Source organism: Rhipicephalus microplus, chromosome X (assembly GCF_043290135.1).
Source record: "Rhipicephalus microplus isolate Deutch F79 chromosome X, USDA_Rmic, whole genome shotgun sequence".
Lineage (NCBI taxonomy): Eukaryota > Metazoa > Arthropoda > Arachnida > Ixodida > Ixodidae > Rhipicephalus > Rhipicephalus microplus.
Genome location: NC_134710.1, coordinates 169,907,415 through 169,924,156, shown reverse-complemented (window position 1 = coordinate 169,924,156; position 16,742 = coordinate 169,907,415). Strand labels below are relative to the sequence as shown.

Here is a 16,742-nt window from a genome sequence, read left to right as displayed (position 1 = left end):
CCGGTACCGCTATACCTAAAGCTCCTCGCCCCCACGAGACTCTCAGGCTCGACCACCTGAGCATTCCGCTAGCCCATTACGCTGACCACGAACTTTCTCTGGACCTCTCATCAGACATTACATGGACTGCTGTACTTGTATATAGTATTTGTTCCTTTAGTTTCTCTTTTGTATCTACATTTTCTTTTCAATCGCGCAATGCCCTAGGAGGGGGCCCAATGTAGCGCCGCAGCAGACGCAACAAAAGAAGAAAAGAGCTGCATGCCTCGTGATGCGCGAGTCATGTGCTGATCAGAACACTCTGGCTCTTGGACCCGCTGGACACATCAGCCACAACCGTTTTGGTTCCTCTCTTCGACCGCGTAACAAAATAAAAGCTGCGACCACGGCACGGCCTCATCGCCACCGTCTCGTCTCTCGTTCCACTACAAATCCTTCAATTCATCTCTTTTGTTTAACATACCAAGGAGGTCACTTATGCAAATAGTTCCCCTTTGATAAGTAGCATGTATTGTCTTTATACAGCCTATCAATTCAATGTCTTGGTTTAGACAAAGCAACATAGATTTAGAGAGACAGCTCTACTACCTCTAGTACAAACCCAGAAAACTCCCTTGTAGCATAAACCTGACCTTCAAGCTCGGTCAAGGTGAGTGCCAGCGATTAGTGTGATACGTTTGCAAAAACAAACAGTGGCTTATGGCGAGTCTTTCCTGTAACCACCACCAGAGGCACTGGATGTATCTCAGTTCACTGCGCATTTGTGCCTAGAGCACTAACGATGCCGAGCAGCGTCTGTCTTGTTTTGTGGTGCAACACGTTGGTTACCTTCTCACAGTGTGTAGACATCTTTGACCTTGCCTAAACAGAGACAAACCAATGGTAAACACTGTTCCCAAAGCAATCAACAGTGAGCTATCATTCGACAAACTAGCCTTAACCATGTTCTACCATGGCTTCAAATTTCAACATCTTTGCATTTCTTGAACACAATGCACAATGCTGTAGAGCACTCCACTCTACACTAGATGTTTTTCTGATATACTGGTCTTCTATATAATGGTAGCTTCGCAGCTAAGACCCTGTGTCACTAACTTTGAGGAAGCAGGTCCAATTCCCAGAAACGATGGTCGATTGCATTTTGTTGAAGAGCAAAATGCAAGATTACTTGCGCCTGTTTTCTTAAGGGGCATGGTACTCGGCAAAAATGTTTCTTTAATCTGTAGCCTAGGGCAATTAAAATTTTTCTGTACACATAGGCTTTTTATCCTGATTTCCAATATAATCATTTCAACAGAAAGTTGCATAGTTTCCGTTTTGTACCTTGAAAATCTGTAAATATAGCTCTTTTTGGACGAAATTCTTCGGTCACTGAACTTTTACGGTTCTGAGCTATTAGTGGATCATGTTGCTCCACATTTACTCTAAAATTCAAATAACAAACAAAAAGTGTATATAAGACACTTTAATGAATAAGAAGTATTATCATATGAGAAGTATTAAAATGCTCAGCCCATAACAACTGCTTACTTTAGGTTCGCAATAATTATATAGGTGATATCAAGCTCTAAGACAGATACTTGAGCTCTTTCGATGTTGCCGGCCGGCCAGCCGGTTGACCGACCGACCGACCGACCGACCGACCGACCGACCGACCGATAGAACAGAGAGGTCAATTTTATTTATATCAAGCTCTAAGACAGATACTTGAGCTCTTTCGATGTTGCCGGCCGGCCAGCCGGTTGACCGACCGACCGACCGACCGACCGACCGACCGACCGACCGACCGACCGACCGACCGACCGACCGACCGACCGACCGACCGACCGACCGACCGACCGACCGACCGACCGACCGACCGACCGACCGACCGACCGACCGACCGACCGACCGACCGACCGACCGACCGACCGACCGACCGACCGACCGACCGACCGACCGACCGACCGACCGACCGACCGACCGACCGACCGACCGACCGACCGACCGACCGACCGACCGACCGACCGACCGACCGACCGACCGACCGACCGACCGACCGACCGACCGACCGACCGACCGACCGACCGACCGACCGACCGACCGACCGACCGACCGACCGACCGACCGACCGACCGACCGACCGACCGACCGACCGACCGACCGACCGACCGACCGACCGACCGACCGACCGACCGACCGACCGACCGACCGACCGACCGACCGACCGACCGACCGACCGACCGACCGACCGACCGACCGACCGACCGACCGACCGACCGACCGACCGACCGACCGACCGACCGACCGACCGACCGACCGACCGACCGACCGACCGACCGACCGACCGACCGACCGACCGACCGACCGACCGACCGACCGACCGACCGACCGACCGACCGACCGACCGACCGACCGACCGACCGACCGACCGACCGACCGACCGACCGACCGACCGACCGACCGACCGACCGACCGACCGACCGACCGACCGACCGACCGACCGACCGACCGACCGACCGACCGACCGACCGACCGACCGACCGACCGACCGACCGACCGACCGACCGACCGACCGACCGACCGACCGACCGACCGACCGACCGACCGACCGACCGACCGACCGACCGACCGACCGACCGACCGACCGACCGACCGACCGACCGACCGACCGACCGACCGACCGACCGACCGACCGACCGACCGACCGACCGACCGACCGACCGACCGGCCGGCCGACCGGCCGGCCGGCCGGGGCGAAATTTCATCCTGATCTGGCTGCCACAAGTATATAAAACATGGTGTCCAACTCAAAAAGTTACCCCAAAATATATCTTGAGAAAATTGCATTTTAAAGGTATAAGTGAAAGTTTATCTATGCGGCAAAAATGTTTTTTTAATGATTTGCACAATCATGAGAGCTTGGGAATCATGTTATTCTGAGCATGTGGCTTTGGCGAACTGCTCATGCGAAATGCAATGGCAAGCAGCCAGGTGACAATCTCTAGGGGACTCTAGACAATGAGCTCCTTTAATCTAGTTAGAGTTTAATTGCAATCTAAATTTTTATTGTAAAAACAGAAAGAAGCTAAATCTGTCAAGGTAAATAAACATGAAAGATATGCAGTTTCGGGAAAAAAAATTGCACTTTTCGACTCTCATTTCTCCTTAAATTTAGGTTAGATAATGTTACAGCAAGAAGTGCATTTCTTACCAAGCACCTCAAAGTTTGAGCTGCAAGAGAGCTGGAATGAAGGCCATATACATATTTTTTAACTAAGTACAACTACGCACACCAAACAAAACTACAAATGGCACGATTTTAGAAATCATGTGGTCACAGCTACAGAGCTGGCCGCAAGAAGCAGTGATGTTTGCATGCAAGAGATCCACTACCATTTATTTCATTATTCGCTATTGAGCAATGCTAAATTTGTAGCAATGAAAGTCATACATGTTACATTTATGACTTTTTATGTAAAACTTTTTTTCAACTACAAACTGTTATAACATGCAAAAACCAAAACTACAAGTTTTGCTTCTTTGATATATAGAACAGAGAGGTCAATTTTATTTATTTATTTATTCAATACTGCAGACTCGAGGTCCAAGCAGGGTGGTAATACACATACAAATAAAATAATTGCAAAACGAAACAATAAAGGGCGAAGAAGGTTGTTTGGTAGGTTAGTTCATTCATCACATGTATTAGTAAGACAGTTCCATTCACATATGGTTCTTGAAAAGTACGAATACTTCAGTAGATCTGTGCGAGCAAAATATGGGATCAAGGCCTTTGGTTGGTGGTGTCGGGTGGGCCGGCTACTAAGGGGTGTCAAATACGGGGATGGGTCTAGAGCTATTTTTTTGTTCAAAAGTTGATAAAGGAATTCTAATCTAGCTTTTTGTCTTCGCACCTGCAGTAAGGGAATGTTGTTGGCTAGCATTAAATTTGAGGGCGAGTCTAACTTGGAGTACTTGTTGAATATAAATCTAACAGCTTTTCTTTGAATACGCTCAAGAGTGTATATATTACGTTTTGTATAAGGATCCCATACTATGCTCGCGTACTCTAGTTTTGGCCACACAAGGGCTGTGTAACAAAATAGTTTAACATTCGTGGGAGCACTTTGAAGTTTATGTTTAAGAAGACATAGTTTACGAAAGGCAGATGAACAAACATTATCAATATGGAGATTCCAAGATAAGTAGGAAGTGAGTGTCACACCAAGGTATTTGTAGGAGTTTACTTGTTGCAGTGGTGAAGACCCTAATATGTATGTATACGATTGTGGATTCTTTTGGCGAGTCACTGGAAGGCACATAAATTTGTTCGCGTTGAGACACATTCCCCATTTATTGCACCATTCATATATATTGCAAAGACTAGAGCTCAGATCGATGAAATCGTTAGTGGAACGTATTTCTTTGAACAAAACACAATCATCTGCAAACAATCTTATTTCCACACTAGGGTGAATAACATCAACAATATCATTGATATACAATAGAAAAAGCAAAGGGCCTAACACACTGCCCTGTGGTACGCCCGATGTGACCGGAAGACAGTCCGAATATTGGCCCCCTACATCAACGTACTGTTCGCGATTATTTAAATACGCAGAAATCCAACAAACGAATATTTTGGGTATACCTATTGTTCTAAGTTTGGAAATAAGTTTACTATGGGGAACTTTATTGAAGGCTTTGCAGAAGTCTAAGAAGAGCTTATCTGTCCTACCGTGTCTATCGATGTTTAATGCAAGAGAGTGAAACAGTGTGACGAGTTGAGTTACGGTGGATAATCCTTTCCGAAAACCATGTTGATACATGGTTAATATAGAGCGTTCTTCAATTCACTTTATACTAGTAGCTATGATGTGTTCAATAATTTTACAACATTGTGAAGTTAGTGAGATTTGACGGTAATTTCCTAGTGCTAAGCGGTCCCCCTTTTTAAAGATGGGTACAACGCGGGCTGTCCTCCAGTCACTGGGCAGCTGGGAAGACAACAAAGAACAGCGAAAAATAATAACCAAGAACTTGGCTAGAGATAAAGCATATAGTCGTAGAAATACGTTTGGTATGTTATCAGGACCACAGGATGCCTTAGTTTTTATATTTAGCAACATAGACACCACGCCTGGATAAGAAATAAACAGTGCTTCAGCATAAGGAAAGGCTGTAGCATTAGATATACAGTTGAAATCAGAAGTGTTGAACACACTCTGGAAATATTGATTAAAATGCCGGGCAATGTCTCTCTGATCGGTGACGTTGGTTCCATCAACTGATATTTGGGATACAGGTCTTTTCACTGATAAAACTCCAGAATTTACTGGGATCATTTGCAATAAAGTTAGGTAATGAGGTTTTAAAGTAATACTCCCTAGAGCTGCGGACAGTTTGAGCGAGACTGTTGTGCGCATCATGTATCAAATCAGCCGTAGCCCGCCTTTTTTTCAGTCGCTTAACTTTGTGCTTCATATGAATGATGTTGCGATTTATCCATGGTGTTTGTTTGTTAACTTTTTTGTGCTTGGAAGGCACAAAATTATCTAAACGAAAATGACACATTTGTTTGAAACGTGTCCAAAGCACGCTAACATTTACATCATCAAAATTTGTAAGACATGTTTCTAGGTGTTCAATTATGTCTGCATCATTAGCCCTGGAAAAGTCATTAAAGCAAGGAAATACCGGGTTTTTATGGCCAGTTAGTGAAACAAGAGGAAAGGAAGTGAAGACATAGCTATGATCAGAAAGACCTTGTCCTACCTCTACTGTATATTCGGAGAAATTGCGGTTCAGAAACACAAGATCTAATATTGAGGTGGAATCCCTCTGTACGTGCGTAGGTACCTGAACTACCTGCAATAGGTCATGCATAAGCATGATGTCAAACACTATGTTAACATGTTTTGAAGTGTTAATGCCGGCGTCAAGGCACTCCCAGTCTACTCCAGGTAGGTTCAGGTCACCAATCAGTAAGACCTTTTTACTCTCAAATTTGGCCATATAATTTTTCAGTGTGCTAAGGTATTCTGGACTAACGTCTGGGGATCTGTACAACCCAATTACAATGAGACAATGACCCCAGCATGTAGCCCTAATACATAAGCATTCTACGTCAACAAGATCCAACAAAACAGCATCGATACACTGTTTTACCAATATAGCCACCCTTCCTCCCCTAGTGCGTCTGTCTTTACGAAAAACTGTATAGGATGGGGGGAAGACGTCGTCATTAGGCAAATGCTCGTGTAGCCAAGTCTCGGTAACAACCGTAATAAGTGAATCATGTTGCAGCAGAAGCACTTCAAACGCTTCAGTTTTATTCGCAATGCTTCGGGTATTAATATTGTCACGGGCTAAGTAGATGCCTAAGGATGACGACGACGAAGTGCTGAACGGGAACGTGCTCGGACTACAGCAGCGTCGTACGCATTAGCTCGCCAGTATATTCGCCAGTACGCTTTTGCTCACCAGTGCATACTTTATTCCCCGTAACATCATTGGTGGAAGGTGCGGGGTACCACTTGCTATACAGCCCAACGAGCTGGATCTTCGCAGCGGACGGCGCATTGCAGCTACCACGATGACTGACCAGGCTACTCAATGTCAACAAGATTCGTCAGCCCCGCAGCCGATCGTTGTGGTGCAACCTCGTGACCCAGGTCCATTCAACGGCACAAGTGGCATAGACGTCGATGACTGGCTGGTTCAATATGAGCGCGTCAGCAGCAGCAACCATTGGGGTCCGACGCTTATGTTGGCGAACATCATCTTCTACTTACATGGCACGGCAAAACTCTGGTACGAGACACATCAAGAAGAGTTGACTAGCTGGGACGTCTGTAAGCATAAATTGCGCTATCTATTTGGGAAACCCATCGGACGTCAAGTGGCCGCAAAGAAAGAGCTTGCGACTCGTGCCCAGACATCCACAGAGCCGTACATCGCGTACATCCAGGACGTGTTGGCTTTGTGCCGCAAGGTCGACAAAGACATGCTCGACGAGGACAAAGTCGGACACATCCTGAAAGGAATTGCGGATGACGCCTTCAATTTTGTCCTGTGCAAGGACTGCTCGACGGTGGAGTCGGTCATCGAAGCATGTCGTCGCTTCGAACAGGCAAAAAGTAGGCGCATAGTTCCCCGATTTGACCGCCTTCCCAACACGGCGGCTACGTCCTCTTGCGAAGATTTGCCCACACTACACCAACCACCAGCGCCATAAAACGTCACCAGAATAGTCCGTAGGGAACTCGAGGCTATGGCTCCCGCTATGTCTAGCGTCAGCGCGCCAGGACACAACCTCGATACTGTTTCAATGATACAGGCCGTGGTTCGCCAAGAGATCGCGAATATGGGCATTTCGCCACCTCATCCAAATGCCCCTGCTACTTCCAGCTCGGCTCCAGTCGTTGCGGCTGCCACTCCGAACCGCACATTCGCGCCCCGACGAAACCCAGCTAAATGGCGCACTCATGATGATCGGCCCATATATTTCACGTGCCATCGGATAGGACACATCGCTCGCCATTGCCGCAGCCGTTGGACCTCATCACCCCGACCGAGCTTCTATGATTGGCGGCCTTGCTCTGAACGTGCACCTTATGGCCCGTCCTACCGTGCTGAGACAGGTGCAGAGCATAATACAGAACGTCGGACCAGCCGCTCGCCATCGCCCATGCGTCGTCAGTCCCGCTCGCCCCAACCCCGCCGTTCTCGGTCTCCCTACGACCGCCGCTCGGAAAACTAGCCGGTGCAGCCCCCGGAGGTGACGCTGAATACACGACTCGGACTGCAAATCCTCTGATTACTCCCGACCAGCGTTGCAACCTCCTTACAATTCTCGTTGATGGTTTACCTATAACTGCCCTCATTGATACCGGTGCACAAATATCTGTGATGAGCTCAGACCTCCGTTGCCGCCTCCAAAAAGTTCTGACGCCTGCGATTGCACCTACCGTTCGTACAGCGGATGGAAGTACTCCTGCTGTGCTTGGAATGTGCACTGCGCGATTAACAATGTCTGAGCATCAAACTTCAGTTCTGTTCGCTGTACTGGAAAATTGCCCTCATGACCTCATCCTTGGACTCGACTTTCTGACTTCACACGCTGCGCTCATTGACTGTTCCAAAGGTCTTCTTCGGCTCGAACTACCATCCTTTTCGGAGACCGTCTCTACCAGCCCACCTCGTCTACGCTCTGTCGAATTCCTTAGACTTCCGCCGCAAGCTGCAGTCCAAGTCCAACTCTCGCCATATCCTGCAGTACCCGATGGTGATTATGTTGCTGCCCCAATTTCTGACGTCACCATGACACGCAATGTTGCACTCCCCAACACGGTGGTTACCGTTAAGGACAACCGAACTTCGTTTCCCGTCCTCAATTTCGGCCTCTCAGCGCAGGTTATTCCTCGCGGCATGTCACTTGCGCATTTTACACCACTGGTCGACCACACAGTTTCCGCTCTAACCACCGATTCGCCACCCGATTTTTCATCGACGTCGTACTCGTCACGTTCCTGTTCCGACCTTTTCAAGCCAATGCTATCTGACAAGCTCACCTCTGAACAAGTCTCTGCTTTCTGCCGTGTGCTTGCTTCTTATCAGGACATCTTTGACTTCGGCGACCGTAATTTGGGCCAGACATCCGTGGTAACCCATCACATCGACACCGGTGACGCTCGACCCATTCGCCGACGACCCTACCGTGTGTCGGCCCCGGAGCGTGCTATTATACAGCGAGAAGTCGATAAAATGCTTGATAAGGGCATAATCGAACCCTCATCTAGTCCCTGGTCCTCACCCGTTGTACTTGTTAAAAAGAAGGACAATAGCTGGAGATTCTGTGTTGATTACCGCCATCTCAACCATATTACCAAGAAAGATGTATATCCCCTACCGCGCATAGATGATGCACTCGATTGCTTGCACGGTGCCAAATATTTCTCTTCAATAGACCTTCCCTCAGGCTACTGGCAGATCGCTGTGGACGACAAAGACAGAGAGAAGACGGCCTTCGTGACTCCTGATGGACTTTATCAGTTCAAGATGATGCCTTTTGGATTATGCAATGCCCCCGCGACATTTGAGCGCATGATGGACTCTCTCCTTCGAGGCATGAAGTGGACCATCTGCCTCTGCTATCTTGACGACGTTATTGTTTTTTCGACTACTTTCGACGACCATCTTACCCGTCTGTCCGCAGTGCTTGATGTTTTTCGACGTGCCAACTTGCAACTTAACTCGTCCAAATGCCGCTTTGGGCAACGCCAAATCTGCGTACTCGGCCATCTTGTTAACGCTGCGGGCATTCAACCAGACCCTGCGAAAGTCCGAGCAGTTCGCGACTTCCCCACACCCCGCTCAGCCAAGGATGTCCGAAGTTTTCTGGGACTGTGCTCCTATTTCCGTCGTTTCGTCGAGAAGTTTGCTGAAGTAGCCCGTCCTCTAACCTGCCTCCTCAAAACGGATGTCGCATTCACCTCGGGCCAACAGCAAGCAAACGCCTTCTCGTCGCTTGTTGACATTCTCACCAATCCACCAGTCCTAGCACACTTCGACCCATCTGCCGCCACGGAACTTCGTACTGACGCCAGTGGCCACGGCATAGGCGCAGTGCTCGCGCAGCGGCAACAAGGCATGCACCGCGTCGTCGCGTATGCAAGCCGACTGTTATCGCGATCGGAACAAAATTATTCCATCACAGAACGCGAGTGCTTAGCTCTCGTCTGGGCCATTGCGAAATTCCGACCGTACCTGTATGGCCGACCATTCTCAGTTATTACCGACCACCACGCGCTTTGCTGGCTCTCCTCACTCAAGGACCCTACGGGACGCCTTGGTCGCTGGGCGCTGCGCTTACAAGAGTACACTTTTTCCGTATCGTATAAATCCGGACAACTTCACAAGGATGCCGACTGCTTGTCCCGTTACCCAGTCGATCCCCCTGACACGAGGGAAGATGAGCAAGAGGCCCTCGTTCTTTCAATTACCGACTTCACCGACATAGCTGCTGAACAACGCCGCGACCCCTCTTTGCGTGCTATTATCAATGGTCTGCACTCTCCCCCCACTGACCACTCCTTACAACTTTTCGTTCTTCACAACGTCATCTTGCACCGCTACAACACCCACCCTGATGGTGCTGAGCTTTTACTCGTTGTTCCTGTGCATCTTCGCTCAGACGTTTTGGCCCAGCTGCATGATGCCCCCTCCGCTGGACACCTAGGGGTGTCACGCACGTATGACCGCATTCGCCGCCGATTCTTTTGGCCTGGCCTCTACCGTTCTGTGCGACAGTACGTTGCGGCATGCGACCTCTGCCAGCGCCGCAAGACACCTGCTCTGAGACCTGCTGGTACCCTCCAGCCCATTTAAGTACCAGATGAGCCATTTTTTCGAGTCGGCCTCGATCTTCTAGGACCCTTTCCCGTGTCGGCCACCGGTAATAAGTGGATTGCTATTGCTACCGACTACGCAACGCGGTATGCCGTTACACGCGCCCTCCCCACCAGCCGCGCTACTGATGTAGCCGATTTCCTTCTTCATGACATCATTCTGCGTCATGGTGCTCCTCGTCAGTTGATCACCGACCGCGGCAGCTGTTTTCTATCTAAAGTAGTCGACGAGCTCCTGCGATCCTGCTCTACCCACCACAAGTTCACTACAGCGTACCATCCGCAAACCAACGGCCTCACGCCTCAACCGTACCTTGACGAATATGTTAGCGATGTACGTCTCCAAGGATCACAAAGATTGGGACATCCACTTACCTTTCGTTACCTTCGCGTACAACAGTTCACATCATGATACAGCTGGATTTTCCCCTTTTTACCTACTGTTCGGTTATGACCCGCCTTTGCCCATAGACACCATGCTCCAATCTGACGCCCGGCTGCGGCGGCTGCATTTTCGCCTCCATCGAAAATGCAGCCGCCGCAGCCAAAATTTGATCTCGCGACCGGCGGGTCAGCAGCCGAGTACCTTAGCCACTAGACCACCACGACGGGGCCACACCACATAATACACAATACATATTCATAACAATTCTCACATTTAGACGAGAACAAGGCTCCTCATAACACCCTATGCTCATTAAGGCACAATGAGAAAACACTGAAGCAAACAGAAGATACATACCAAAAATTCCGAATCAACAGGAGAGCTGAAGTTTTCTTCATCCTTACGAAATGCTGTTTCTGATGGAGTGGTGTCAAGCAGCTCAGTGCGTGGGTAATTAAATGCTATGAAACAAGAGGGCCAAAAATATTTTATCCAATGTTCTACAATATCAAAGAAACATCAGGTGAGGATTCAGGTGAACTGAAACAATAAGGTCATGAACCAGCTCATGAAAACATATTACCTTTATCAGTCCACTAAGCTGCTGCATAAACACATATTATACTTTGACTACACAATTTTAGTGATAGTTTATTTTATGAACTGCTTTCTTGGAATACAATGATAGAACAGTGCATCTGTTTAAAAGGTCTGCTGTGAAGTTAAGTGCACATACAGCCTTTGCCAGAGACCACAGATGACTTATGCAATTGATAACAATGAAAGCAGAGCTTTGACAAAAGTATACAGGCCATCGCATGCATGATGACTGCTGCGCCATGCAATGTGTGCGCGGCTACAGCTGTGAACTCAAGAAGTGTGTATTGCGGGCTAGTTGGTAAGACATGTTATGCAAACTTAAACTGCACTAGAAACAAGACAACAGAGAAATAGCGGGTTGAATGCTTTCGTCTTGTCTGCTTCTTTGTCTCGTCCCTAGCACAGTTTATGTTTACATAAAAGACGACAGCTATTTCAGATTTTCCTAAATATAAACACTGAAAAGGACGGGACTAGTGTCCTAACTTACTTCAGCACATAATTATGGGTCAGTGTTATATTCCAAGCATATATTGCATAAAGTTCAAGGATGTTCATTCTAATGTGCATCTCTATAGCTCGTTTTCTGATCTCTACAAATGATGCTAAACTGAACAAGACAGGCAGATTAGGCAAGTTGGTAGGTCTTCATGATGAATATAAACAGTGCTTAACTCAAAGGGCAAAGGAAGAAGTCACACACACAGCACCATGTGTCTAACTTCCTCCGTTGTTTTGTGTCTTAAGCACTATTTTATATTTATGAAAATTATGTTACATTATACAAGCTGCCCATGAGTATGGCAGCAATGACTTTGCTGGCGCCATCAGATAATATTAAATAAACACACATCTCTGTCAAAATTCACCCTGATACAATGGTTGCTGCCCTGATGAATAAAACATCACTGATCAGAATGGGCTCCAATGACATTTGCTGATCAGAAATTTTTCGTCTGTTGTACCAGGATGGTTAAGACAAAGTGTGGTAGAGATCATAAAGTTTATAGTTGAATGAGAAGGATACGACCTCCCAGAAATTATGCTAAACAACTGCGGGTAAATGTAACACTTCAACTCTTACAGAGAGATTGATACTAGTATTAGATTTGGCAAAAGGCACCATTTGCTAGTCAGCCATATAAATAGTAAACAAGAGTCAACGTCTTGATATCACTGGTTGTAGAAAATTGTAGATAAAGGAATAAAAGATATCGCAAATAAATTTTGCAGAAGTATGCAAAGTGGAAAGGACTTGACAAAAGCAATAAATTGTTGTCCATCCATTTTTAGCACAAAGCTACAATGAAAATACACAAGAGGTTCCTCAGAAGGAAAGCTTAACTGACAAAAACAAAAAAAGGGCTACTCCAGAATTATGCTCTTATAAAGTTGCACATCTAAAGAATTCCTTAAAATAAATGTGTACCCATTCACCTGTACAAATTATGTTGGTCTTTATTAACTTGTGATCATTTTAGGCAGCCCTAAGCTCTTTAAAAGTGAATTATTTTCCTATTCTCAGTGCAAATATTCGAAATTGCAATGATGAAATTTATAATAGACTTTGTCAAGTTTAGTTGAAGACTTCAGTATTGAAAACTCCATTCACTTCATTGAAATACGTAAAAAAAAAATGAACACTTAGTACTGACTTGAAGAGAAAACAGTAAGATATATACATATAAAATAAATTCTGGAGTATTAATTGCTGCACCGACGACCTGGTTACAAGGCCCGTCATTTCAATATGTACTAAATGCAGTATACATGCATATTTTTTCATTCCTTTTTATCAAAATGTGGCCGCTACGAACAGGTCTTCACACAGCGATAATACCACCGATGAAAGGAGGGCAGTTTGAAATTATTCTACTGAAGGGTGCTGCAGTAGCTTAGTAGCAGCACCAATTCATACCTGAATGATTTAAATAACTTCCACTTTATAATTATTAGTCATTCATGATAAATTTGTCATTTCTTCTAGAAATCCTACAAATCTGCCTCTAAATAAGGCAAAGCAATTTATTTGGTCTCACATAGTGCAGTGCTAAAGTGTCACACTTCCTTACTTCAGGTGTTGGCTCACATGCCATTTCCTTTTCTTCATTACTGTCAATGTGTACCAGATGAATGAAAGTTGTCCCTAAAAAGTTCCTCAGTTAACTGGATGATAATTAGCTAATGGCATTACATGCAATGTGCCTCTAAATAAGATACACAAATATTGTCAGAAGCAGTAGTCTTTTTTTATTTTACCGTGTTTAAACATAAAACATTCCATTCACCACCATCATCATCAGCCTGACTACGTTCACTGCAGCATAGAGTTTCCCAAAATTAACTAGAGGGGACTCTAGCACAGCGATCGTTCAGCAACCATGAGAATGATGGGTAGTACACACATTTACCTAGTCTTCGTACTTGCGGCTTCGTTTATTACTGGTTACGGTGAACCCTTTTGAACTTCATGATCCGATTCGAAATGGTAAGCCTAAAAAAATAAGGTAGTGAAGCGCAACCGCTGAACTTTTGTTGATTTTCGTCTCGTGAGAAAACAGCTCCGAGCCACACGAACACACACGGAACCAGAAGCAGGCCAGAAGCACGAAGATTAAACAAATGTGTGTACTACCCATCATTTCCATGCTCGCTGAATAGCCGTGCGTAGCTGCTCCCGTAGACACTAGTGCCAGAGCTCCATCTAGTGTATATTACGAAACTCTAAGCACTACGGGACAAAGGCCTCTCCCATGTTCTGCCAGTCAACTCGGTCCTGTGCTTGCTGCTGCCAACTTATACCCACAAACTTCTTAATCTCATCTGCCCACCTAACCTTTCGTCTCTCCCTAACCCACTTGCCACCTATGGGAAACCAGTGTGTTACCCTTAATGACCAGCCGTTATCCTGCCTATATGCTACATTCCCGGCCTATGTCAATTTCCTCTACTTGATTTTAACTATGATATCTTTAACCCCGGTTTGTTCCCTGATTCACTCTGCTTTCTTCTTGTCTCTTAAGGTTACACCTATCATTTTCTTTTCCATTGCTCATTGCATTATCCTCAATTTAAGCTTAAGTGTTCAATTATACTTTCAATTATTTGTTTTGAAATATTCTATTAGAAAAATTAGCATTTGGTTAAAACTCTGGAGTTTATTCTTCTGCAATATCCTGACTAGATCAAGACATCCCCATCATTACAACACACCAAACTTACATAAGATGTAATCAAACAACTCACCTGCAGCTTCTTTCCTCTGCTTGCATGGCTTCAACAAGGAGCTGGATTTGGATACCGAGGCACCTTTCTGCAAACTAGAGGTGCTTGGTGAAAGGCTTGATGAGAATGTCAAATGCCATGCCTGCTCAGGTGTGAGATCATGAGACGTGTCCCCACTACATCTACCACGACCACCATCCTCGCTACTAAATAGGGCATCACTCTCATCTGCAAAAGTACTTTCAGACATTTCAGCTGCAGGGCTTAAATTGCCTGCCCCTGCTTTTGATAGTATTTTGCCATTTCCCAGCTTTTGGAGACTGTGAAGCTTTGCTTTTTTCTTTGACGTACTGTCATCTGCCCTTTCCTCATCATCGTGGTCTTCTGGTACTGTTGATGCTCTTTCCTCCAAGGTCTCCGGTGAAATCGCATCATTATCAGGAATGTTATCATTAAACAAGGACTCATCATTTTCTTCTACGTTGGTCAGCTTTCGTCTTTTTTTCTGAGAGGAAAGCTTCGGTGCTTTTACTGGTCTTACACCTTCATGCGAAGAATTGTCAGCATGTTGAGAGGCCATGTGACCACTTTGATCAGTATTGTTAGATAGCACTATATCATCTGTATAGTTAGGAGTACTAGTTTTAACATGTTTCACTTGATGATCTGGACTAATGACTGCCTGATCATACTTGTCGGTACTTCTACACTTCTTTTTGGTTGAACTCTTTACAGTTTGGCTGTCACCTGCCTCAGACATCATGGCTTCATTGCTGTTTTCAAGTGCTGTGTGGTTGCCTTTGTCATTTGGTAGTGCAGTGTCATCCTTAAGAGTCTTGTCACTGCAAAGCAGCAAGTCCTCACTTTCAGCCCAATGGCTGTCCTGCCGTGCTTCATGCCTTTTTTTGTGACCTTTAACGCAATACTCCGGAGTCCAATCATCGTCCTTTTTATTCTTGCCATGAACTTCAACTTCTTCCTCAGTTTCTTCAAGACAAGACACATCCACAACTTCGCTACTATCGATATGCACTCGTTTTTTCACCTTCTTGGATTTCCTGTCTTCTTGGCCCACCTCAACAAGTTGACTGCTAGTGACAGAGTGGCGGTTTAAAGTTGCGGGACGTTTGTCAGCGAACATTTCCTCTTCACCAGAAGCAGAATATTTTCCTACAGAATCTTCACGTCGTTTACCGTGCTTATATTTCTTTTTTCCTCCGCTGTGCTCATCACTGTCCCATGTGAACAATTCCCAATATTTCCTTTTCATGTCCTTTCTGCCAACACCATCAGCTTCTTCAATGGCAGTTACCTCTGTCACACTAGTAGACACCACAGTGCGCAATGGTGACTGTGCGTGTCTCCAGCGCTTCTCTTTGGTGACCCGATTTCTTTCAGCACTATTCCTTTCGCTCATGATGTCAGCCGTTTTTCTGCGGTTTCAATCCCGTGCAGTGCCAATAGGTTAAGAAGCACTGTGTTGACAAGGTGTTGAAGGATTACGCAAGGTGAATAAGTGCAGTCAACATCACTTTGTCTCCGTGTCTACGTTACACGCACGTAGGCACACGCGCGCACGCACACACACGCAGGTTGCTGCCAGTGCCAGGATACAACTCACCGACGTGCCGCTCAGGGCTTATTCGCATGCTGGACTCGAGTTTCGTTTATTGCGCTGGTTATTCTGCTGCGCAATGACACGAAGATGAGCTAGCTCACGGTGATCCGAGAATTTTGGGCACAGCTTTCACACAGAGCTCAGCAAGTTGTTGACGGTCTCTCAATATGCGCAACGTCGGCCGTAGGTGTTCTGTGCAACCACCACGCAGATGAAGTCTCATGCATTGACTTGCTGTATCATCACTATGGCTGTTGCACAAATCGTACATGGTCTGCATGCAAAAGAGCACCAGTCAGAATCACGCTCCAAGATGTGTGGCCAGGTGCAACAGCGTAACCAAGAATGACAGCACAAAGCCTGTAGGGCGGACTTACGAATCAACGGAACGTGTGATGCTTAAATGTTCAAAACATCGCGGCAATCACTTCCTGCGCCTGCAGTAGCCTGTCACTTACACCTGCGTTGCACGCGCGAAAACGTGCGAAAACATCACGGTCCTCCTCTATGTCCTCGCAACTTT

The 16,742-nt window shown here is 46.4% G+C and overlaps 1 protein-coding gene across 2 annotated transcripts in view; it reads right to left on the bottom strand.

The window, feature by feature from the left end:
* LOC119177188 (uncharacterized) overlaps positions 1 to 16,435 on the bottom strand; it is a 132,351-nt gene extending 115,916 nt beyond the window's left edge. For both annotated transcript variants that reach the window (XM_075878191.1, XM_037428595.2), the window contains exons 1-2: positions 14,623 to 16,435; positions 11,134 to 11,237 (exon numbers count right to left, since the gene is read on the bottom strand). In XM_075878191.1, the coding sequence (XP_075734306.1) occupies positions 11,134 to 11,237; positions 14,623 to 16,018 (1,500 nt within the window). In that variant the 5' untranslated portion in view covers positions 16,019 to 16,435. The remainder of the gene's footprint in view (positions 1 to 11,133; positions 11,238 to 14,622) is intronic.
* Positions 16,436 to 16,742: the final 307 nt, after the last annotated feature.